This window comes from Salmo salar, chromosome ssa03 (genome assembly GCF_905237065.1).
Source record: "Salmo salar chromosome ssa03, Ssal_v3.1, whole genome shotgun sequence".
NCBI classification, from domain to species: Eukaryota; Metazoa; Chordata; class Actinopteri; order Salmoniformes; family Salmonidae; genus Salmo; species Salmo salar.
The window spans coordinates 52747944-52772386 of NC_059444.1; the positions used below are offsets into that span (position 1 = coordinate 52747944).

General features: G+C 39.8%; 2 protein-coding genes across 2 annotated transcripts; both read left to right on the forward strand.

Moving 5' to 3' along the window:
* Positions 1-2377: 2377 nt before the first annotated feature.
* On the forward strand, positions 2378-5372 carry LOC106600953 (ferritin, middle subunit-like). The gene is made up of 4 exons (XM_045714930.1): positions 2378-2650; positions 3011-3157; positions 3393-3518; positions 3987-5372. The coding sequence occupies exons 1-4, from the start codon at positions 2549-2551 to the stop codon at positions 4140-4142; spliced, it is 531 nt and encodes a 176-aa protein (XP_045570886.1). The 5' UTR covers positions 2378-2548; the 3' UTR covers positions 4143-5372.
* A 16950-nt stretch (positions 5373-22322) lies between these two features.
* Positions 22323-24169, forward strand: LOC106599970 (ferritin, middle subunit-like). The gene is made up of 4 exons (XM_045714931.1): positions 22323-22659; positions 23042-23188; positions 23426-23551; positions 23806-24169. The coding sequence occupies exons 1-4, from the start codon at positions 22558-22560 to the stop codon at positions 23959-23961; spliced, it is 531 nt and encodes a 176-aa protein (XP_045570887.1). The 5' UTR covers positions 22323-22557; the 3' UTR covers positions 23962-24169.
* The last annotated feature ends 274 nt before the right edge of the window (positions 24170-24443 follow it).

Here is a 24443-nt window from a genome sequence, read left to right on the forward strand (position 1 = left end):
GTCTAAGGCACAGCAACTCAGTGCAATCGACGTCACTATAGTAATGCTGTAATTGGGCTGTGATTGGGCCCAGCGTCGTCCGGGTTTGTCTGGAGTAGGCCGTCATTGAAAATAAGAATTTGTTCTTAACTGACTTGCCTAGTTTAAATAAAGGTTACATTTGAGTATACTGTAAAAGAACTGTAAACTTTTAGTTGAGCTTACTAGCACTTCGACTGTCTACCGGAAGCTGATGCTGTTGATATGCAACCTCTTGCTAGCTTGTTAGCATAACAAATTACTAGCTAGACATCATACGATTTCAGCTGTGTTTGTAAATTCAATCTGGAGTGCCAGAGTACACTCTGGGCATTCGTAAATTCAGAGCGTTGTCAGATTGTCCGTCCATAAATTCAAAGTGTTTTGCTCTCTGAGCATTCAGAGCCCACACTGGTCACTCTGGCTGAGGAGTAGGGTTCATCCGAGCGTTCTGACCTCACAACGGCAGACAAGCACCCAAGCTAACTGGCTAACTTTGGCTAACTTGCTAGCTTCTTCCAGACACAAATGAGAGAACAGCTCACTCAGACCATTTTATTCACCCTAGCAGAGCTGGTTAGGCTGTTTTCATGTTATCCAGAGCATTGGTGACTGTAACTGTGGTGCTGGCAACAATTTAATTACTCTTTTTTGCAGACATTTACTGACACCAGTAAGTATAGCGTAGCTAAAGAATTGTAACGTAACTTATTTGAAAATGAATTACATCGCTGAACATTTTCTTAACATTTGTCATACTTCGGCTGCATATTTTCCGACATTTCCATAAAATCTGAAAACGTTGTGAGCCCACGCCCGTTTTTAGAAGAATTGCATTATGGGCCCTGAAAGCACTGAAATAATGTCCACTGCTTGTAAACTTTGTATTTTGGCTAATTTAGTACGACATCCGGGAACATCTGGCATACTAACTATATGCATACTATGACCAATAACCATACCGCATACTCCACTTACATCACAAATAGTATGGTTAGTGCGGTAAGTATGAGTATTCGAACACAGCTCTAGTTCTTATGAATACCAGTGATGTTGCAACTACATGGATGTTTTGAACAATAACCCAGCACCCTGAAAGCACCCTGTCAACAGTTGTGGAAGATCAGGTCATGTGAACTGAAGTTCTTAGGAAGGTTACTTTATTACTGTAGTCTTTGATTTTCATTAGCTGTAAAAAGTTTTCCACTTCACAGTTTTAGCTTAATAACCTATGTATTGTTAGATGTATGTAGCTACTGATTCTGTGTAGTTATTTCTAGGCTAATGTAATCAACTTTGATATACCATTTGTCAACTACAATATGTCATTTGAAATCGAAAGGTCTATCATCAAATACCATTTCTACAAAAGCCAGCCTTTCTTTCTCTGTCCACTACTGTATTCCCATACCTCATACTGAAAATTGAATTGATATAAAAAAAAGTGTGATAAACCCTACAGTTTTTCTTTTGACTGCATTCTGGAAAAGGTACATAATTAAGCTGCATGTGCTATTGAAACATGTGCTCTTAGAGAATGAAACAGAAGTTTACAGAACTGCTTCTCAAAGTTCAATTCCTTTTATATCCTAAATGAAATGTAGACATAGACTATTTCTCAATTAGCCCAATATTAGAATGAGTGTTCAAATTCTTCCTATTTTCTTCTAAGGATATAACACACACACCTTTTTCAACAATAAGCGCTGTAGTTAGACCTGCACTGTAGCATTGCTTGTGGCTGATACCACTGCTTTAGTTGTTTCCAATAAAAAGTTACTTTGTAATAAACATAGTAAAAAAATAAAAATAACAGACCGAGATGAAGAGGTCAAGGCGAGAGCATTTACTCCGCCCAAAATCTGTCCGAGTGAGATAATGCCATTTATTTATGTGTGGAGGTATACAACAGAGGGTTAAATTATTTTTGATTGAATAGAAGTTTCGTAATGTTTAAGCTTTTACAAAAGCTTTTACAAACGCAGACATATATATTATATGTGGATGCACGTGGTATTCCTGCAACTTTGAGAAAAACGACGTTTAGTTGTGTGTGTAGTTTACACGCGTACCTGCCCTCTCATTTGTTACAATCTTGCCTGTCTTCAATCGTTGAGCACATGTATTTCCATTGTTAGAGTTGTCACTCGTCTCTCTTGTTAATATAATAAATAATCTTTGCTTTAGGTCATGAGGTGTATGAGTGGGCTCGTCGTCAAATGATCCGCCTAGTTCCTGTTGAAATTCTAAAGGTGATTGGCTACGCTCTGTGAGGGTGGATTTCACTGACGCGTTCAGTTCGGAAAAATAAATTGAGGGAACAAGGCTCCTTCCACTTCACAAGTCTGAGAAGACGCATGAAGAAGTTCTTGCTTCAACAGTGATTGAACGGAACTCCTCTGCCTTCGTCCCGTTATTATAGAACATTCCGGCTTGATAACGTAACACTTGTTTTAACTGTAATAGAAAAATAGTCGACGGAACTTTATTTTTGTACATTTCATTTTGATATAAAAGAAAATCTGCCACGATGGAGTCTCAGATCCGCCAGAACTATCACCACGATTGCGAAGCTGCCATCAACCGGATGATCAACATGGAGATGTTTGCCTCCTACACCTACACTTCAATGGTAAGGAGTCTACCAAGATTACCGTTTTGTTGATCTACCTGTGTATTATTATTCCTGGGCCTAAATGCCATTTTTCACCTGACTTTTCTGTTGTCCTAGACAATTAATAGCCAATAAACTCAACTCCGTGAAGTACATAATTGAGTTTTTTTTTTTCAAATGAAGCCGGGAATCTATCCTACCTTGGACAGAGCGCGTAACAACTCCTTGACGGGTTACTTGTCAGGTTACCAAGTAGTCTACGGACTAGACTGATTCATGCCTTTGTCATCAAGTTTAGTTGCCACAACAAGAACAGAATGCCGAGTCACTTTTGGCATTTTTTTTTTTCTTAACACTGTTTTATATTTATCCACCCAGGCTTTTTATTTCTACCGTGACGATGTGGCTCTGCCTGGCTTCGCGCATTTCTTCAAGGAGAACAGCGACGAGGAGCGGGAGCACGCCGACAAGCTACTCTCCTTCCAGAACAAGAGAGGTGGACGCATTTTACTCCAGGACATCAAGGTGAGTCCCTGAGCATCTAAAAACCAAGTTAGATTGTAGACTGATAGAAATGTCTTTACTCCATGGAGGAGTGTCTACAGCGTTAAGTTGATCTAGAGAACCTGGAGTAGTCCTGAACATGCTGTCTCTAACCACTGAACTGACAGTGTGAGGGGTGTAACTCTGTTCACTTTATCCTAACCTTAATGTCTGCTAGTAGTCCCTAACCCTCCTGTGTTCACTCTGTCCTGTGTAGAAGCCAGAACGTGATGAGTGGGGCAATGGGCTGGAGGCCATGCAGTGTGCTCTGCAGCTGGAGAAGAATGTGAACCAGGCCCTGCTGGACCTGCACAAGATTGCCTCTGACAAGGTTGACCCCCATGTAAGTTATGGTGGATCTGCACATCACATGTATATATCAGATAGAATACAGGTACTGTCCCAGGAGATGATCAGGTTGTTGTAGCTCTGATAACTAATGACACAGGATTGTGTGACCTGCTTCTTCACATGCACACAGTAGTCCACAGATGCACACTATACACACAATGCATAAGGGGCGGCAGGTTGCCTAGTGGTTAGAGCGTTGAGCCAGTAACCAGAAGGTTGCTGGATTGAATCCCCGAGCTGACAAGGTAAAAATGTGTTTTGCCCCTGAACAAGGCAGTTAACCCACTGTTCCACGTTATTGTCTCATTGTAAATAAGAACTTGTTCTTAACTGACTTGCCTAGTTAAAAAAAGCTGGAAACACTCTGCACTTATGCCATTACCACCAGGCTCTTGTGTGTTACTGTATCTACAATAGTCTGTAGTTATTCTCTTGTCTGACCTGTGTTTTCCCTCTTTAGCTGTGTGACTTCCTGGAGACCCATTACCTGAATGAGCAGGTGGAGGCCATTAAGAAGCTGGGTGACCACATCACCAACCTCACCAAGATGGATGCTGTCAAAAACAAGATGGCAGAGTACCTGTTTGACAAGCACACCCTGGGAGGCCAGAGCTAAACCACTTCCATCCCCAGGCTACGGCATCCAGCCTCAAACCAGGACTCCTGGCTTCTCTGATAGATCCTACTGGCTTTGCATTTTATAGGGAGGGTGGAGTGTTAAACTGGTGCAGTGCAACACAGCTTTAACATTGAAGTATTTTTGTTGACAACACTACTGTATTTTGGATGCAAGGCATCTTGTAAAACAATAGAAAAGAAAAACAAGTGATTATTTTTTTTAAGTGTTGACCTGTAGTAATGGATGTTAGTCTATTCAGGTTCTTTGATCCGTGTTACTGAGTATCTCAATTTCCTAGTGATAAATACTGATAATTGTAGACCTACTAGTGACTGAGGGTCATAACAATAAGAGAAGTTTAACATGAGGTTTTAAAGGACATTACGTCTGACAAGTGTCCTTTACTGTATCTTGTAATAGTGCCATGTCAATTAAGGGCCTAACTGTCAACTCTAGGTCCATAGGAGTAAAATGGGTAACTACAGTTGTAGACCTTTACTCTGCACGTCACAAGTTTATAAGATGGCCTACAGGTCAATCATAGTCTTGCTCGGTAAGTGAGTTAGCCAGTTATGGTGTCTTTCTCTAGTGTTGGGAAGTTTGGCTCTTACTGACTCAAAATCAATCTTTACTCATTTTGTTTATGAGTTGGTAATGCGTAATAGTTCCCCTACAGCAAACTATTACTCAAAATAGTAAATCTACAAGCCTGTCGTTCATAAGGGGCTTATTGGAGCTGTCATGGTTGCAAAGCTACTTGTAATTAACCAAAATTAGTGAACTTTGATTTTGGTAATTAACAGGCAAGCGTAACTTATACTTTATCTGAAAAAAATATTGCTACACATTTTTAGTGTCCATGAAGTACATGAGTTTCTAGTGGATAGACCATTTGGTTGAAGGGGAAAATGGCCTAATGAGGAAATCAGCAAATCAACAATGGCATTTTCCATAACTCTGCAACTCAACTTTCTTCACACGAATGCCACCAACATTTACAACCAAGAAGTATGACATGGTAAAGTAATTGATTACATTTAAATTAAATATGGTAATGGTGTTCACTGTGTTGGTTTATATTTAGGGTAATGTTTTGCAGCTTTGTCATTCTATTACAAAATATATTTTACCTGTGATAAGGCCACACAGAGGGCCAGAGATTTGTGATAACCTGACATTCACAAAAAGGCCACTAGATGGCATCTGATTAAATTGTATATTCCTTAATTGACCAACATTTGTGTTTGTTATGATCCCTATTAGCTGCTGTCAAGGCAGCAGTTACTCTTCATGGGGTCCAGCAAAATAAGGCAGTTCTATACAATAAAACTAACATTACATTGCAAACAGATTTCAAAACACATTAAGGGTTTGCCCTCAGGCCACTACTCTACTACCACATATCTACAACACAAAATCCATGTGTGTGTGTCTATGGTGCATATGTTATTGTGTCTGTGCCTATGTGTCTCTTCACAGTCCCCGCTGTCCCATAAATTGTATTTTTATTTTTTAAGTATGATTTTACTGCTTGAATGAGTTGCTTGATGTGGAATAGTAGCCATGTCATGGCTCTATGTAGTAATGTGCACCTCCCATAATCTGTTCTGGATGTGGGGACTGTAAAGAGACCTGGTGGCATGTCTTGTGGGGTATGCATTGGTGTCTGAGTTGTGTGCTAGTAGTTTAAAACTGACAGTTCGGTGCATTCAACATGTCAATACTTCTCACAAATACAAGTAGTGATGAAGTCAATCTCTCCTCTACTTTGAGACACGAGAGATTGACATGCATAATATTAATGTTAGCTCTCTGTGTACATTTAAGGGTGAGCCGTGCTGCCCAGTTCTGGGCCAATTGTAATTTTCTTTAGTCCTTTTTTGTGGCACCTAACCACACGACTGGACAGTAGTCCAGGTGCGACAAAACAAGGGCCTGTAGAACCTACCTTGTTGATAGCGTTGTTAAGAAGGCAGAGCAGTGCTTTATCATGGACAGACCTATCCCCATTTTAGCTACTGTTGTATCAATATGTTTTGACCATGACAGAAGTTTAGTCTCAACTTGTTACATTTCCACATTATTCATTATAAGATTTAGTTGAGGTTTAGGGTTAGTGTTTTAATTCATTAACATACATAGACACACAGGCTTCACTCAGCACCAGTGGCAAGTCATTAGTAAATATTGAAAAAGTAAGGGGCCTAGACAGCTCCTCTGGGGAATGCCTGACTCTACCTAGATTATGTTGGAGGCTTCCATTAGAGAACACCCTCTGTGTTCTGTTAGACATGTAACTCTAGACCCACAATATAGCACGGGATGGAAAGCCATAACACTTATGCTTTTTCCAGCAGCAGATTATGATCAATAATGTCAAAAGCTGAACTGAAGTGTTTTATGTTTCTGTATTTGTAATCTTTATTTAACTAGGCAAGTTAGTTAAGAACAAATTCTTATTGACAATGACGGCCTACCCCGGACGACGCTTTGCAAATTGTGCACCGCCCTATGGGACTCCCAATCACGGCTGGATGTAATACAGCCTGGATTTGAATCAGGGACTGTAGTGACACCTCTTGTACTGAGATGCAGTGCCTTAGACTGCTGCGCCACTCGGGAGCCCTAACAAAACATCTCCCACAATCTTATTATTATCAATTTCTCTCAGCCAATCATCAGTAATTTGTATAAGTGCTGTACATGTTGAATGCCCTTCCCTATAAGTGTGCTGAAAATCTGATGTTAATTTATTTACTGTGAAATAGCATTGTATCTGGTCAATCACATTTAAAAAAAAAAAAGTTTACTAAGGGTTGGTAACAGCCAGATTGGTCAGCTGTTTGAGCCACTAAGGGGTGCTTTGCTATTGGGTAATGGAATGACTTTTGCTTCTCTCCATGGCTGAGGGTGCACACTTTCCTGTAGGCTTAGGTTGAAGAGAGGGCAAATAGGAGTTGCAATGTTGTTCGTCCGCTATCAGCCTCAGTAATTTTCCATCCAATTGGTCAGGCCCAGGTGGCTTGTCATTGATGATAGACCAAAATAACAATGCTTTTTAAAAATAATTCAGTCAGTTATGCATGGATGTGTAAATTCAGAATTTGTTGTTGGCATATCATACCATAGTTTGCTAATCTTGCCAATGAAAAAATCATTAAAGTAGTTGGCAGTGTCAGTGGGTTTTGTGATGAATGAGCCATCTGATTCAATGAATGATGGAGCCGAGTTTGCCTTTTTGCCCAACATTTCATTTAAGGTGTTCCAAAGCTTTTTTACTATCGTTCTTCATATAATCTATCTTTGTTTCATAGTACAGTTTCTCCTTCTTTTTGTTCACTTTAGTCACGAGATCTCAATTTACTGTACAGTACGTTTGCCAGTCAGCTGTGCAGCCAGGCTTATTTGCCATTCCTTTTGCCTCATCCTTCTCAACCATACCATTTTCCAATTCCTCATCAATCCATGGGGATTCAACCGTTTTTTGCAGTAATTTTCTTAATGGCTGCATGCGTAGTAGTAAGTGGAATAAGTAATTTAATAAATGTGTCAAGTGCAAATATTCTTTACATCTTCAACATAGGAATCACTACCTTTGCAACCCTAAGCTGTCATTTCTGACTGAGACTGTAAAAGCATGCTTTAAACGATGTACATTTGTTGATTGCTAGGCATACAAATACCATTATTTCTTGGTCCATTTGAAACGAGGTCTAGTTTGGCTTCAACCGGACTAGATTGTGAACAACTCTTCGCAGAATGCACAGCTTTACTGCCGTGAAGGTGATAAGCACAATATTGTTTGAACTGCAGCACGCCAAACGATTTGTTCTCGAATTTGTTGAGCAGAAGCTGTTTATGTTTTGGTTCTACAGAGCTGTGTCCATAATAACATACAACAATCAATTAATTGCATTCAATATATTTTTCTTCTCTATGCTGCCTGCAGCATGATCTATTTTGCCTACGACCATATGACAGACAGTTGTTGGTCGGACCACATCACCAAAGGATCGCATATTACTCTTGCTGTATAATTCATTGCGGCCAGTAGGTCAAACTAACAACTAAAATGAGTCACTCAGAAAAAAAACAAATCATGAGTCATGACTCTTGAGTCAGTAAAAAGTTGTTCCAAGAGAATTAATCGTTCTTGAACTGCACCTCATTAGCCAGAGGTGGCACCACAGGGTCCAAGGTGGTGTGGCAAAATGTGTAAGTGTCTTTTCTGGGGCCTAGAGTGTTTCCTGAACTCATGATCTGGTCAGGTTTAACTCTGGGTCCTATTCGTAGGCCATGACAAAATATTAATGTTTTCGATAGCTTCCCTTTTCATCTGTGCTATGACTATAGTACTGAGAGTTTTCTTGTCAGGTTATGTGGATTGGAAACACTCTTGGCCTAAGGTGGATCAAACTCTTTCAAACTACCACAAACCTTGCTCTTACTCATTCTGAATCTGATACCAAAAGAGCCAGAGACAACAACTTCAATGGACAGCATACTCTTGTGTTTGATTAACTTCTATAGCAGGAATGAGCATTATGCAAAGAAAAGTTACAATGTCTTTAAATATATATTTCTCTCTATGCATAATGTTAAGCAATAGACAGACAGGTTTACATTTTATGACATAATACCTATTATTTGTTAATCTAATTACAATGCTCTTCTACAATTATTCATTCTAGAAGATTTATGAAAGGCAGAGTTACAATGAAGACAGTACACGTTGTAATCACTTTTTTTAATGCTCAAGTCATAAAAGCACTAAGCTATTGTTGTCCTGGTCTCCATCTGGTCCACCAGAGGTTTGTTTACTAGGGCTCACTATAGGAACTGATTTCTTATCAAATCCAATTATTCAATCATTAAATCAACTTCTTTCAACATTTTCATTGAAAATAATATCCCCTTTTCATGAAGTAGATTTTATTGAATGTCATTCATTCTATTGCACTATTCTAACCAAACATGCATTACCAGTTCATATCAGTAGGTGTCACTATACACTAGCTAGTCGAAAAAGACTGACGCCATGATAGCTGCCTGTCTCTGTATATGTGAAAGTTCTGGTTGTGTTAGCTAGAATCCATCAATTCATTCTTTCTGCATTAGCCATCCATGTGTTATGGTTGGACAAACGTGTTTATTTATTTTTCTTGTTAAGACAGTGGAATTTGCACGACAAACATTTGTAAATAACCACCAGAGGTGGAAATAAAATAATATGCCAACAAACATTACTGGACTAACCTTTTCAGGAACTTCAATATACCTTGGCTTCGGGTAGCAGCAGGAGATCGTTTCATCTTTATAAAGTGCCAAACATATTTATTCAGTGAGTCTATTGATAAAAGTCACCTTGTCCGAGAGAGATTTACATGGTTATCAAAACCTCACACCAAGGTAAGCCTACACGTCTCACTTCCGGTTCCCGTGACATGCATTGAAACATGGCTTTATTTTGCAAAATATCTGGAATGCATTTCAAATAACAGGTGTGCCATCGTAAATGTTAATTTGTGGAATTTCTTTCCTTCTTATTGCATTTGTACATTAAGGTAGGGGTGGTATACAGAATATAGCCCTATGTGGTAAAAGACCAAGTCTATATTATGGGAAGAGCAGCCCAAAAAGCAGAGAAACGACAGTCCATCATTACTTTAAGACATGATGGTCAGTCAACACATTCACCCAACCTCAACCCAAAAACAGATAAAGCAACACCTCACGGCACAAAGCCTCTCCCTTATTTGACCTAGATAGTTTGTGTGTATGCATTGATATGTAGGATACGTGTGCCTTGAATTTTTTCATGTAGTTCTGTCCTTGAGCTGCTCCTGTCTATTGATGTTCTGTATTGTTATGTTTCGTGTGGACCCCAGGAAGAGTATCTGCTGCTATCGCAACAGCTAATGGGGATCCTAATAAAATACCAATTACCAAATTGTGATGCTTTAGGATGAGTTGGACTGCAGAATGAAGGAAAAGCAGCCAACAGGTACTCAGCATATGTGGGAACTTCTTCAAGACTGTTGGAAAAGCATTCCAGGTTAAGCTGGTTGAGAGAATGCCAAGAGTGTGCAAAGTTGTCATCAAGGCAAAGCGTGGCAACTCTGAAGAATCAAAAGTGTTTTCATAGTTTTGATGTCTTCACTATTATTCTACATTGTGGAAAATTGTAAAAATAAAGAAAATGATCCTGTCTTATCTGTATGCTCTGTATGCTCCACACACCAGAGGACCTGAGCCCTATGACCATGCCTCAGAACTACCTGGCCTGAAGACTCCCCAGTCCACCTGGTTGTGCTGCTGCTCCAGTTTCTGCTGTTCTGCCTGCAGCTATGGAACTCTGACCCGTTCACCTGACATGTTACCTTATCCCGGGACCTGCTGCTTCGTTTCTCCTCTGTCTCTATCGACCTCTCAACCTTTGAATGCTCGGCTATGACATGCCAACTGACATTTACTCCTGAGGTGCTGACCTGTTGCGTCCTCTATAACCACTGTGATTATTATTTGACCCTGCTGTTCACCTATGAACGGCTAAACATCTTGAAGAACCATCTGGCCTTAATGACCATATACAGTGCATTCAGAAAGTGTTCAAACCCCTTGACTTTTTACAAATTTTGTGACTTTAAAGCCTTATTCTAAAACTGCTTAATTGTTTTTTCCCCCTCATCAGTATACACACAATACCCCAGAATGGCACAGCAAAAACAGGTTTTCAGACATTTTTGCAAATCTATATAAAAATAAATAAATACGGAAATATTACATTTACATAAGTATTCAGACCCTTTACTCGGTACTTTGTTGAAGAACCTTTGGCAGCGATTACAGCCTGCAGTGTTTTTGGGTATGACACTACACGCTTGGCACACGTTATTTGGGTTGTTTCTCCCATTCTTCTCTGCAGATCCTCTCAAGCTCTGTCAGGTTGGATGGAGAGAGTCGCTACACAGCTATTTTCAGTTCTCTCCAGAGATGTTCGATCGGGTTCATGTCCGGGCTCTGGCTGGGCCACTCAAGGACATTCAGAGACTTGTCCCGAAGCCACTCCTGCGTTGTCTTGGCTGTGTGCTTAGGGTCATTGTCCTGTTGGAAGGTGCACCTTCGCCCCCAGTCTGAGGTCCTGAATGCTCTGGAGCAGGTTTTCATCAAGGATCTCTCTGTAATTTTCTTTGTTCATCTTTCCCTCGATCCTTACTAGTCTCCCAGTCCCTGCCGCTGAAAAACATTCCCACAGCATGATGCTGCCATCACCATGATTCACCGTAGGGATGGTGCCAGGTTTCCTCCAGAAGTGACACCCTGCATTCAGGCCAAAGAGTTCAGTCTTGGTTTCATCAGACCAGAGAATGTTATTTCTCATGGTCTAAGTGTCACGCCCTGATCTGTTTCACCTGTTCTTGTGATTTTCTCCACCCCCTCCAGGTGTCAATTATTTTCCCTGGTGTAATTATCCCTGTGTTTCCTGTCTCTTTGTGCCAGTTAGTAATGTCAAGTCAACCAGCGTGTTTTTCCCGTGCCCCTGCTTTTTCTTATCTCTCTTTTGCCAGTCCTCCCGGTTTTGACCCTTGCCTGCCCTGACTCTGAACCTGCCTGCCTGACCTGACCTGACCTCGAGCCTGCCTGCTGCTCTGTACCTCCTGGACTCTGACCTTGTTATGATCTTCTTGCCTGTCCACGACCATTCTCTTGTCTGCCCTTTGGATACTAATAAATATCAGAGACTCAAACCATCTGCCTCTCGTGTCTGCATCTGGGTCTCGCCCTGTGCCCTTATACTAAGAGTCCTTTAGGTGCCTTTTGGCAAACTCCAAATGGGCTGTCATGTGCCTTTTACTGAGAAGTGGCTTCTGTCTGTCCACTCTACCATAAAGGCCTGATTGGAGCTGCAGAGATGGTTGTCCTTCTGGAAGGTTCTCCCATCTCTACAGAGGAACTAACCCCCATAATGAGATATATTTTTTGTTGTTGTCAATATTCTGAATGAATATTGTAATCACTGTTCTGCAACACATGGTTCAACAATTAATATATTTGCTGTGCTAGACCTAAGGGATAATGGTAGCTTCATAATTAATCTTTCATGTTCAAAATCTAGAAAACCATGCCAGACTGCTATCTAAATTAGCCCTGGAGCATTTAATATAGCTATAAAACAAACAAAAATATGTTTGGAGATGTGTATTACACATTTATGAATCATCTAAATGTTAGCATTAAACAATCAAGGCCTTTAAACACTTGTTGGACTATAATTGTACAAATGTAACGCCTTTTATGGTGTCTGACGGAGTTGACATAAATCCACTTAGTTGCATTTAATGAACAAATAGTTTGTTCCTTTACATGGTGTTAATAGCTGATACTTTGGTCTGTCAAAATATAAACTTCACATTTTGTTAATATTAAGACAAATATTTGTAGAAAAAAAAGTTGATTGTCCCATCTTTTAAGGGTCCCTGAGCTCTAATATAGCGAATTCTTTCTCTCTGCCCCATGGCAAAACAAAACACATAGATTGTAGCTACACTAGATATGATATAACCAAAGATTGTTGTTATCCAGCATTTCTGGACATTACAGGTTTGCCTAATCAAAACACTGCAATAGATTCTACAACTAACCTGGTATTGGCTGTACTCTCTTGGTTCCCAATTCTGGAAACCAGTTATCTTAAACGTCCGTTTCCAGTTGCAGGTGGTTCTAGAAATACCAGAGACAACACAGATGATAGTAAATAAATATATCTTTCTGAGTTATCTCTAGTCTTTGTGCATTTGCCTGTTGCCTTTTCTTTGCAGGTTTTACTCAAACTCAATCTCAAACTCAACCGATTTTTCTGTAATCCTGCAGATTCATTATCATTCTCCAACACCTCCAACATTAAGCATGCCTGCCCATCATGGTATTGGGCAGCTTATGACACTTGAGAACTCATCTGGTTTAGAAATCAAACTCTGGTTCTCTTATTGCAAACCACATTTTATACATTTTCCACAGTTGTTTTTTAGAGAACATTGTATTGCAAGGTATGCTACAGTATATATGTGTAGGATATGCTGTGTTGGCTAATTTGCATATGCAACTTCGTTTTTAAACGTACATTCTAGCATACATGACACACACATCTTCATATCTAAACGCTTTTGCTTGGCTTTCTACGTAAAGTATATGATTGAATGCATCTTCAAGCCTGCAGCTTGTTACTTGAAAAGAGACATAATCAGGTCAAAACATGACAACAACAAAAGTGTCACTGAAAGATAGCTAATGAAACACAAGCCTCATGAACAGGGAAATTGACATTTACTGTAGCAGGCTAGGCTAGTCAAACTAGTATCGGATAGCTTTAAAAAATAAAAAAAAATGGCTAAATGGTGAACGGAGTTACCTCTTCATAGGACAATTTGTATTGCATGCTGAATATTTCAAGTGCACTCAAAAACAGATGTTGATCTTATTTCAGTCTTTGGGAGTTCATCAAACACATACAGCAAGCAGTTTGAGTTTTCAGACCTCATTTGAGACTGTGTTTACATCCTAGATAGAAGCAGTGTTAAACTGTTATTTTTATGAGACAATGTGCAAGAATTGAAGGCGCCAACACATTTTATAGTTATTATAAGAATGTTTTACTGTCAAATATAAAAATCTGCTCCTCCCTCGATGGGGATCGATCAACTTCACGTTTTTCGGCTTCTGCCCACAACCTATAGGCTACTGCATATTTGAATTAATACTTGAGAGAGTAGCCCACCATTCACATTCTATTCCATATTCTGAGCCATAGGCCTATCCAAGCCTTTACACTCAATGTAGTTGGTCCAAAGTTGGCATCACGACACTCACTTTAATCGGATTGATAATGTATTTCTATCCCAGTTCACTTTCACTACAACAAAGTAATCAGCCTCTCTGTTTCCAGGTAGACTAACACAATACTTGTTTAATTTTATTCATGATATAATCTTCAGCTTATTAGGACTGGACATGATTTCCTTTACAACCATGTATGTATGTATGTATGCATGTATGCATGTATGCATGTATGCATGTATGTATGTATGTATGTATGCATGTATGCATGCATGTATGTATGTATGTATTTATAGTTTTTAATGAATTGATACTGCAAGTAAATTGTGTAATCATGTCAGCAGTTTCTTGACATTGAGTCCCTTGACTCCTTTTAAGTTAATTGAGTATTAGACGTTCATTTTGTGCCATAATCTGGTCTAGTGGTAATGCTGCTGACTCTGGACCACACATGGCCCTTTGCGGCATGGATTCAAACCCTGCCTACTCCTTCATATCTGTATTCCTCTACCTTTCTGTCACCCCCCTCTCATTCATAACTTGATATCTCAATAAAGAAAGAGAAATTACGAATATGTATAAATAAATTAGTCATTTCAAGACCATGTACTACCCAAACATGGTGAAGGGAACAAAAATAGAATAATGGGTTTTGACCTTGGTGGTGACTTTCTGAACTGTTATAGTTAGACCAACAGTTTAAAGTAAGACAGAAAAATATTGGTATTTGAGTTCTGATTGACTAAATTGACAACATTTCAGAAAAGTTGTTGTATTTTCCCTTAAATTCACCAGAAACAACCATTCACAGCTATTTGTTTAAAAATGTCTTAGTAAGTTACACAGTATATGTAAGTTACACAGTATATGTAAGTTACATAGTATAGTACATGTTCCTGCTGTTCTCTCCCTCTTCCTTTTTCCTTTTCTTCCAATCTGGTATCAGCCAGTCTTCATCCATTCATCACCCCTCATGTCTGTTTCTGCAGTCACGAAACCCCACCTCCTTCCACCATTGTCACTGTGATAACAGAACAGAACTACATTGAGACCAAAGATGGTGGATAAATGAAGATAGTTCACTCAGGCCGTTTACCACTGTCTGCTTAAGGAGGTGGGTCCTTAAGCAGACAACAATGCGATAGTGGTCTGCTTAGTTAATTGACTTCCATGGGGGGGGGGGTGAAGGAGTGGGCTGTCTCGCTTCCTCTTCCGTCTCTGCTTGAGACTACAGAATGCTGAGTCACAATGACAAGGCAGAAATACAGCCAGGGCAGAGCCTGAGTCAGTCCACACTGTATTAGAACCAACAGGAGGTAATGACAGGAATAAGTAGAGGTGCAAATTTCACTGGAGACAAGGGGGAGATGCATTTTTGTCCCCCCCAAATGTTATCATTGGAATGTGATACAAAACGAGGCAATTGTGTGCTTTAGGACTATGCGGATGCCTCCGAGCAGTCGGGTAAGCTGTTTGCAGTGTTTCTCGACCCAAAACATATAAATATATATGTCCCCCCACATCTAAAACCAATGTTGTGCCCCTGGTAATAATAGTGGGAGGGAGGAAGCAATAGGGAGACAGGGGGAGGGGGAAAGAGTACAGACTAAAAACGCTGTGTCACCCTTCAGAACTTCAATAGAAAGAGTTATGTAATGGTTAACCATTCACAGTATTACTCACTGTTTATAACTTTGTGCGGCTGGTCACATGATGGACCCGGTCGTGACCGTAACAACTTAACACAGGTTCTCGGGGTTGAACATTACAGAAAAAATTTGAATAAAGAAATTAAGACAATTCATTGTCAATTTCATTTTTAATGCTATGTTTGCCCATCTGCTAAAATAAGGTCACTTAGAACAACCTGGACTCAGAGGTAGACGTAACATAGTAAAATTAAATTCGAGGTACGCCAATTAGTATGATATGTTTTGTATGTATTCATTTGTGGATGTCCATCATCCATTTCACATTATATTTTACCAATTGTAATTTGTACAATATGTTACGAATTGCTAAACATATGATATGTTACGAATTCCAATTTGTTGTGGCTAACGTTAGCTCAGTGGGTAGGTGCTAATGTTAGCTAGGTTGCTAAAGTTAGCTAGGCTAGGGGTTAAGGGTTAAGGTTAGGTCTAAGGTTAAGGTTAAGGTTAGGAGTTAGGTTTACCTGTTTGGGATAGGGGGCAGTATTTTCATGGCCGGATAAAAAACGTACCCGATTTAATCTCTTTACTACTCCTGCCCAGAAACTAGAATATGCATATAATTAGTAGATTTGGATAGAAAACACTCTAAAGTTTCTAAAACTGTTTGAATGGTGTCTGTGAGTATAACAGAACTCATATTGCAGGCCAAAACCTGAGAAGATTCCATACAGGAAGTGCCCTGTCTGACAATTTATTGTCTTTCTGTAGCCTCTCTATCAAAAATACAGCATCTGTGCTGTAACGTGACATTTTCTAAGGCTTCCATTGGCTCTCAGAAGGCACCAGAAAGTGGAATGAGAGGTCTGCAGTCTGGGCTAAGTACAGCAGCTCTGTTTGTTACTGGCCTGCCTGGGGACAGTGACACTGGAGATGCGAATCCACGAGACTACTCCATTTTGTTCTTTCAGTCTTTGAATGAATACAACGTCGTCCGGTTGGAATATTATCGCTATTTTACGAGAAAAATAGCATAAAAATTGATTTTAACCTCTTACATCTAGACGTTCCGCTAGCGGAACACCTGCTCCAATATCCAATGATAGGCGTGGCGCGAATTACAAATTCCTCAAAAATACAAAAACTTCAATTTTTCAAACATATGACTATTTTACAGCATTTTAAAGACAAGACTCTCCTTTATCTAACCACACTGTCCGATTTCAAAAAGGCTTTACAACGAAAGCAAAACATTAGATTATGTCAGCAGAGTACCCAGCCAGAAATAATCAGACACCCATTTTTCAAGCTAGCATATAATGTCACAAAAAACAAAACCACAGCTAAATGCAGCACTAACCTTTGATGATCTTCATCAGATGACACACCTAGGACATTATGTTATACAATACATGCATGTTTTGTTCAATCAAGTTCATATTTATATCAAAAACCAGCTTTTTACATTAGCATGTGATGTTCAGAACTAGCAAACCTCCGGTGAATTTATTAAATTACTCACGATAAACGTTCACAAAAAACATAACAATTATTTTAAGAATTATAGATACAGAACTCCTTTGTGCAATCGAGGTGTCCGATTTTAAAATAGCTTTTCGGTGAAAGCTCATTTTGCAATATTCTGAGTAGATAGCCCAGCCATCACGGCTAGCTATTTAGTCACCCACCAAGTTTAGCCCTGACCAAACTCCAATTTACTATTAGAAAAGTTTGATTACCTTTGGTGTTCTTCGTCAGAATGCACTCCCAGGACTGCTACTTCAATAAAAAATGTTGGTTTGGTTCAAAATAATCCATTGTTATATCCAAATAGCGGCGTTTTGTTCGTGGGTTCAAGACACTATCCGAAGTGTAAATAAGGGTCACGAGCACGACTCATTTCGTGACAAAAGATTTCTAAATATTCCATTACCGTACTTCAAAGCATGTCAACCGCAGTTTAAAATCAATTATTATGCCATTTTTCTCGTAAAAAAGCGATAATATTCCGACCGGGAAAGCGTGTATACGTACAAAGAGAGAGAAAATAAAAGCATGGGATCCCCTCGTGCACGAGCCTGAGTCTCACAGTACTGTGACCAGCCACTATCCAAACGCGCTACTTTTTTTCAGCCAGAGCCTGCAAAGCCATGATTCAGCTTTTTGCCGCCTTCTGAGAGCCCATGGGAGCCGTAGGAAGTGTCACGTAACAGCAGAGATCCCCTGTAATGGATAGAGATAATCAAGAAGGGCAGGAAATGGTCAGACAGGGCACTTCCTGTAAGGAATCTTCTCTGGTTTTGGCCTGCCAAATGAGTTATGTTATACTCACAGACACCATTCAAACAGTTTTAGAAACTTTGGAGTGTTTTCTATCCAAAGCTAATAATTATATGCATATTCTAGTTTCTGGGCAGGAGTAATAATCAGATTAAATCGGGTACGTTTTTTATCCGGCCGTGAAAATACTGCCCCCTAGCCATAACAGGTTAAACAGCGTTTGACATGCTTCGAAGTACAGTAATGGAATATTTTGAACTTTTTTGTCACGAAATGCGCTTGTGCGTCACCCTTCGGATAGTAACCTCAACGCACGAACAAAATGGAGCTATTTCAATATAACTATGGATTATTTCGAACCAAAACAACATTTGTTGTTGAAGTAGAAGTCCTGGGAGTGCATTCTGATGAAGAACAGCAAAGGTAATCCAATTTTTCTTATAGTAATTCTGAGTTTAGTGAGCACCAAACTTGGTGGGTGTCAAATTAGCTAGCTTGTGATGGCTGAGCTATCTACTCAGAATATTGCAAAATGTGCTTTCGCCGAAAAGCTATTTTAAAATCTGACACCGCGATTGCATAAAGGAGTTCTGTATCTATAATTCTTAAAATAATTGTTATGTTTTTTGTGAACGTTTATCGTGAGTAATTTAGTAAATTCACCGGAAGTGTTGTGGGTATGCTAGTTCTGAACATCACATGCTAATGTAAAAAGCTGTTTTTTGATATAAATATGAACTTGATTGAACAAAACATGCATGTATTGGATAACATAATGTCCTAGGAGTGTCATCTGATGAAGATCATCAGAGGTTAGTGCTGCATTTAGCTGTGGTTTTGGTTTTTGTGACATACATGCTTGCTTTGAAAATGGCTGTGTGATTATTTTTGGCAGGGTACTCTCCTGACATAATCTAATGTTTTGCTTTCGCTGTAAAGCCTTTTTGAAATCGGACAATGTGGTTAGATTAACGAGAGTCTTGTCTTTAAAATGGTGTAAAATAGTTGATTGTTTGAGAAAATTGAATTGGTAATTGAAGTGGTATTTTAGTTGGTTTTGTATTTGGCGCCGTGCGATGCCATTGGCTGTTGGCTAGGGATTCCGCAGGCGGTCTGTCCTTAACAGGTTAAGCATGACACATCATTTAGTCAAAAAGTGATGCCCCTTTTCGCAAAAAAAAGGAATGCCAAGTATGTCACAGCCCTTTTTGTATCACCGGTTTAAGCATAAGTCTACTGTCACTCCCAACTGTCTGAAGAGGCTTTGACTCATTGTCTCCAAATCATTGTTTGCTAACATAATGAAAACATAACACCATAAAGTGAGGTTCAGTCTAAAACAGTTGATCAAAGTAACAGAGAGCAGGGCACATACTTCAAGGATTATCTATGTTGAAGACCCTTAGCCCCATTTGAAGCAGCTTCATAATTTTTCAACAAACAATGAACCTAGATAGTAGCTATGACAAACTGATAAATAGAGCTTGTTTTGGCTTACATTTTAGGAGAAAGGGGGTCCTGTCCTCAAACAATTGGAGTAGAGGGACTACCTTACATACTAGGCCAGGAAAGACCAGGGGCTGTATAAATCAGTGGAGGCTGGGGGGAGGAGCTTATTCAATGTGATCTAAAAGGCTAAACTGATCCTTAATCGGCACTCTTACTCTGAGAGACTTGATGCATACTGCCCCAGAAGAAGACCTAAGCTGTGTTTGAATACCCATACTAACATACTGTATATTACATACGTAATGAGTACATACTGCAAACTATATACTATTAGTTCATAGGGCTCCCGAGTGGCGCAGCGGTCTAAGGCACTCCATCTCAGTGCAAACAACGTCACTATAGTACCTGGTTTGAATCCAGGCTGTATCATATCTGACTGTGATTGGGTCCAGCGTCGTCCGGGTTTGGCTATAGTAGGCCGTCATTGAAAATAAGAATTTGTTCTTAACTGACTTGCCTAGTTAAATAAAGGTTACATTTCAGTGTACTGTAATAGAACGGTAAACTTTTAGTTTCGCCTGTCTACCGGAAGTCTACCGCCTGTCTTCGCCTGTCTACCGGAAGTTGATGCTGTTGATATGCAACCTCTTGCTAGCTTGTTAGCATAACAAATTACTAGCTAGACATCATACGATTTCAGATGTGTTTGTAAATTCAATCTGGTGTGCCAGAGTACGCTCTGGGCGTTTGTAAATTCAGAGCGTTGTCACATTGTCCGTTCATAAATTCAAAGTGTTTTGCTCTCTGAGCATTCAGAGCCCACACTGGACGCTCTGGCCGAAGAGTAGGGTTCATCCAAGCGTTCTGACCTCACACAGGCAGTCAAGCACCCAAGCTAACTGGCTAACTTTGGCTAGCTTGCTAGCTACTTCCAGACACAAATGAGAGAACACTTCACTCTGACCATTTTACTCACCCTAGCAGAGCTGGTTAGGCTGTTTTCATGTTATCCAGAGTGTTGGTGACTGTAACTGTGGTGCTGGCAACAATTTAATTACTCTTTTTTTGCAGACATGTACTGACACCGGTTATATTCAATGGGTGTTACGTTTGTATATTCATCAATTAATCTGCGCTTTGGCACACTCAGATGAGAGTGCTCTGAAATCGGAGTAGATAGCCAGAGCAAATGAACTATGTCCATTGAGAACGAACAATGACTATGCCACTTAGCTAAGCCTGATGTCTTAATAGCCAACTAAATGTATGTTAGGTAGCTAGTTAACATAACGGTACATACTACTGTAATGATATGCTATGCGGTTCGTAAGTATAGCGTTGCTAAAGAATTGTAACGTAACTTATTTGAAAATGAATTACATCGCTTAACATTTGTCATAGCTAGTTAAAGCAATGAAATTGTATCCATTCTTGTCGGACTTTGGCTGCAAATTTTCCGACATTTTCTTAAAATCTGAAAGCGTTGGGAGGCCACGCCCGTTTTCTGAAGAATTGCATTATGGGCCCTGAAAGCATGGAAAAAATTTCCATTTTGGCTAATTTAGTACGACATCCAGGAACTTCTGGCATACTAACTATATCCATACTATGGCCAATAACCATACTACATACTCCACTTACATCACAAATAGTATGGTTAGTGCAGTTAGTATGAGTATTCGAACACAGCTCTAGTTCTTATGAATACCAGTGATGTTGCAACTACATGGATGTTTTGAACAATAACCCAGCACCCTGAAAGCACCCTGTCAACAGTTGTGGAAGATCAGGTCATGTGAACTGAAGTTCTTAGGAAGGTTACTTTATTACTGTAGTCTTTGATTTTCATTAGCTGTAAAAAGTTTTCCACTTCACAGTTTTATCTTAATAACCTATGTATTGTTAGATGTATGTAGCTACTGATTCTGTGTAGTTATTTCTAGGCTAATGTAATCAACTTTGATATACCATTTGTCAACTACAATATGTCATTTGAAATCGAAAGGTCTATCATCAAATACCATTTCTACAAAAGCCAGCCTTTCTTTCTCTGTCCACTACTGTATTCCCATACCTCATACTGAAAATTGAATTGATGTTAAAAAAAGTGTGATAAACCCTACAGTTTTTCTTTTGACTGCATTCTGGAAAAGGTACATAATTAAGCTAAATGTGCTACTGAAACATGTGCTCTTAGAGAATGAAACAGAAGTTTACAGAACTGCTTCTCAAAGTTCGATTCCTTTTATATCCTAAATCAAATGTAGACATAGACTATTTCTCAATTAGCCCAATATTAGAATGAGTGTTCAAATTCTTCCTATTTTCTTCTAAGGATATAACACACACACCTTTTTCAACAATAAGCGCTGTAGTTAGACCTGCACTGTAGCATTGCTTTTGGCTGATACTACTGCTTTAGTTGTTTCCAATAAAATGTTACTTTGTTATAAACAAAGTAAAAAAAAAAAAAATACCAGACCGAGATGAAGAGGTCAAGGCGAGAGCATTTACTTCACCCAAAATCTTTCCGCGTGAGATAAGGCCATTTATGTGTGGAGGTATATAACAGAGTGTCAAATTACTTAAGGATTTTTGATCGAATAGAACTTTCGTAAAGTTTAAGCTTTTACAAAAGCTTTTACAAACGCCGACATATATATTATATGTTGATGCACGTTGCATTCCGGCAACTTTGAGAAAAACGACGTTTAGTTGTGCGTGTTGTTTACAAGCGTTCCTGCCCTCTCATTGGTTAGAATCTTGCCTGTCTTCAATCGTTGAGCACATGTATTTCCATTGTTAGAGTTGTCACTCGTCTCTCTTGTTAATATAATAAATAATCTTTGCTTTAGGTCATGAGGTGTATGAGTGGGCTCGTTGTCAAATGATCCGCCTAGTTCCTGTTGAAATTCTAAAGGTGATTGGCTACGCTCTGTGAGGGTGGATTTCACTGACGCGTTCCGTTCGGAACAATAAATAGAGGGAACAAGGCTCCTTCCAGTTCACAAGTCTGAGAAGACGCATGAAGAAGTTCTTGCTTCAACAGTGATTGAACGGAACTCCTCTGCCTTCGTCCTGCACTATAGAACATTCCGGATTTATAACGTAACAGTTACTTTAACTGTAATAGCAAAATAGTCGAAGGAACTTTATTTTCCTACACTTTATTTTGATATAAAATAAAATCTGCCAAGATGGAGTCTCAGATCCGCCAGAACTATCACCACGATTGCGAAGCTGCCATCAACCGGATGATCAACATGGAGATGTTTGCCTCCTACACCTACACTTCAATGGTAAGGAGTCTACCAAGATGACAGTTTTGTTGATCTACCTATGTATTATTATTCCTGGGCCTAAATGCAATTTTTCGCTGACTTTTCTACAGGCCTAGACAATTAAAGAACCAAGAAATGTAACTCCCTGAAGTTAATGAGTTTTACTTTGTTATTAAGAGCTTTCAGGTAGATATAGCATTCAATTGAAGCCGGGAATCTATCCTACCTTGGACAGAGCGCGTAACAACTCCTTGGCGGGTTACTTGTCAGGTTACCAAGTAGACTACAGACTAGACTGATTCATGCCTTTGTCATCAAGTTTAGTTGCCACAACAAGAACATAATGCTGTCATGTTTTTCTTCTTCTTGTAAACACACTGATTTATGTTTATCCACCCAGGCTTTCTATTTCTCCCGTGACGATGTGGCTCTGCCTGGCTTCGCGCATTTCTTCAAGGAGAACAGCGACGAGGAGCGGGAGCACGCCGACAAGCTACTCTCCTTCCAGAACAAGAGAGGTGGACGCATTTTACTCCAGGACATCAAGGTGAGCCCCTGAGCATCGAAAAACCCAGTTAGATTGTAGACTGTTAGAAATGTCTTTACTCCATGGAGGAGAGTGTCTACAGCATTAAGTTGATGTAGAGAACCTGGAGTAGTCCTGAACATACTGTCTCTAACCACTGAACTGACAGTGTGAGGGGTGTAACTCTGTTCACTTTATCCTAACCTTAATGTCTGCTAGTATTCCCTAACACTTCTGTGTTCACTCTGTCCTCTGTAGAAGCCAGAACGTGATGAGTGGGGCAATGGGCTGGAGGCCATGCAGTGTGCTCTGCAGCTGGAGAAGAATGTGAACCAGGCCCTGCTGGACCTGCACAAGATTGCCTCTGACAAGGTTGACCCCCATGTAAGTTATGGTGGATCTGCACATCACATGTATATATCACATAGAATACAGGTACTGTCCCAGGAGATGATCAGGTTGTTGTAGCTCTAATGATACAAAGATTGTGACCTTCTTCACACGCACACAATAGTCCATTAAAAAAGCTGCAAACACATTATCTGCACTTATGCCATTACCACCAGGCTCTTGTGTGTTACTGTATCTACAATATTCTGTAGTTATTCTCTTGTCTGACCTGTGTTTTCCCTCTTTAGCTGTGTGACTTCCTGGAGACCCATTACCTGAATGAGCAGGTGGAGGCCATTAAGAAGCTGGGTGACCACATCACCAACCTCACCAAGATGGATGCTGTCAAAAACAAGATGGCAGAGTACCTGTTTGACAAGCACACCCTGGGAGGCCAGAGCTAAACCACTTCCATCCCCAGGCTACAGCATCCAGCCTCAGACCAGGACTCCTGGCTTCTCTGATAGATCCTACTGGCTTTGCATTTATAAGGAGGGTAGAGTGTTGAACTGGTGCAGTGCAACACAGCTGTAACATTGAGGTCTTTTTGTTGACAACACTACTGTATTTGAGGCAAGGCATCTTGTAAAACAATAAAAATAGTGACCTGTAGTAATGGATGTTGTAACAGTCTATTCAGGTTCTTTGCTCCGTCTTACTGAGCATCTCAATTTCCTAGTGATAAATACTGACAATTGTAGACGGCTGAGGGTCATAACAATAGAAGTTTAACATGAGGTTTATAAAGGACATTACCTCTGACCACAGAGTGTCCTTTACCTTAGCTTGTAATAGTGCCAAGTCGATTAAGGGCACAACAGTCAACTCCAGGTCCGTAATCGTGAAATGGTTAACTACAGTTGTAGACCTTAACTCCGCATCACAG